The 1792-nt window shown below is 51.6% G+C and overlaps 1 protein-coding gene across 1 annotated transcript; it reads right to left on the bottom strand.

Moving 5' to 3' along the window:
* On the bottom strand, positions 1 to 1108 carry LOC104856015 (mas-related G-protein coupled receptor member A). Its single transcript, XM_010615109.2, has one exon. It carries the CDS (start codon positions 1106 to 1108, stop codon positions 5 to 7), a length of 1104 nt encoding a protein of 367 aa, XP_010613411.1. The 3' UTR covers positions 1 to 4.
* Between the last annotated feature and the right edge of the window lie 684 nt (positions 1109 to 1792).

Here is a 1792-nt window from a genome sequence, read left to right as displayed (position 1 = left end):
TTCATCACTGCTCCTCCCTGCTCACTGACATCTCCACGGTTCCCTGAGGAGCTCGGCTTCCACGCTCATCCTCCTCAGGGGTGTCCTGCAGAGCCCTCTGCAGAAGTAGCTTCAGCGTCTGCCTCCCCAGCTGATGCCTGAAGGCACCAACAAAGAAGTAAATAATGGGGTTGGCACAGCTGTTCACGGAGGACAGGACAACCGAGGTCAGGTAAAGCCCATATTGCAAATTATCACTAAAATTATCCTGAATCCAGATTAACACGAACCAGTAGACGCCCAAGGGCAAGCCACAGAGGAGGAAGACCAGCACGTTGAGCAGGATGGCCACATACAGTCTGGTCAGCCGCACCTGCCTGCTGCCGCCACGCACGAATCTGAGCAGTATGGCCAGGCTGGACCCAGAGAGGATCAGGACTAAAACACCCAGGCACGCAGCCGTGGAAAAATTAGCTCTCAGACACTCGGCGGTCTTTTCCTTGGGATCCATCAAACCGCAATAAGACTTGTTCAGAATGCACATCAGCAGAGACATGGCCCAGAGCAGGACACACACGGTGACTGAGGTGTGTTTGGGGCGGCGGAAGCGGTACCAGATGGGACAGAGGACAGACAGGCAGCGCTCGGTGCTGATGGCACTCAGCATGCTCAGGCCTGTGATGTAGGGAATCATCATGACGGTCTTATAGCAGGGGAGGAAGAAAACGTGGGAATGGAAGTACGTGAGGACTACCAGCAGGGAATCTATAAGGTGGCAGCAGAGGAAGAGGAGATCTGCTGCAGCCAGGTTGAGGATGTAGACGGAGAAGGCGTTCCTGCGCATGCGGAAACCCAGGAGCCAGAGCACGACCGAATTTCCTGCGAGCCCAACCATGCCAGAGATGAGGATCACCAGGTTCGGCGTCAGGTCCTTTTCGTTGAAAGCTCCAGGAGCAGTTTCCCCCTTTCCTTTCCTTGTTGTGACTTCTGTCACCCAAGCTGATGTATTTGAGTCCATGCTCAGAAGCCCTCTACTGGTGACCCTGGGAACACAGACAAGACGTGAGCACGTGCTGCACGATCCCCGATTATCAGACCACCCCGCTATGGGAGAGTGAGGGTCATGCATGGCACCTTGGGGGAGGGGCAAGGCTGACTAATATTAAAATCTAGGAAGTCCTGCCACCTGGATACAAACTCATTTCTTGCTTACTGTGAAGCCTGGAGTCTCTGCAGTGCAGCACGGATCCTTTATTGACAGGGAAATATTCTATGGCCCCAGCATCCCCAGTCAACTTGCCTGGGCTAGGGACCCAAGCACTACTTGGGCCTGGCCAGAAAATTTCTCTCAGGTGCTGGAATTCAGAAAGACAAAGGCGATCGTGACACTTCCGTGACTCAGGCTATTCCTAAGGAGGAGAAAGAATATCTTGTTTTAGGGGTACGAATGATATGTGAGCCCTTGCTAGGGCAAGTGTGAGGACGGCTGGGTTGGGTGAATGAGAAATGTGCTAACGTGTTAGCCGCTGGGGACGGATGCACTGTTTGTTTCTACTCGTGATATCTAGCTTTGTTACAGCTGCACACTTTGTGTTCATACTTGCTCAGAGGGTGAAGGAGGGGTTTATCAGGACTGAATATTAGTGCTGAAAGAAAATGCAATAAACAGAGTTAGCACATCTATTGAGATGAAAGAGCCTTCATTCATCAACATCCTTTTGGAGGATCACTCTGGGTGTGTTTAGAAGAATTATGAACGAGTGTCCAAACAAATAAGGTGGACCACTATTGCTCCTTTGGATATTGTGTTGGT

The sequence above is a fragment of the Fukomys damarensis genome, unplaced genomic scaffold, assembly GCF_012274545.1.
Source record: "Fukomys damarensis isolate Sample0158 unplaced genomic scaffold, DMR_v1.0_HiC HiC_scaffold_16, whole genome shotgun sequence".
Taxonomy (NCBI): Eukaryota; Metazoa; Chordata; class Mammalia; order Rodentia; family Bathyergidae; genus Fukomys; species Fukomys damarensis.
This window is presented reverse-complemented; position numbering and strand designations above follow the sequence as displayed.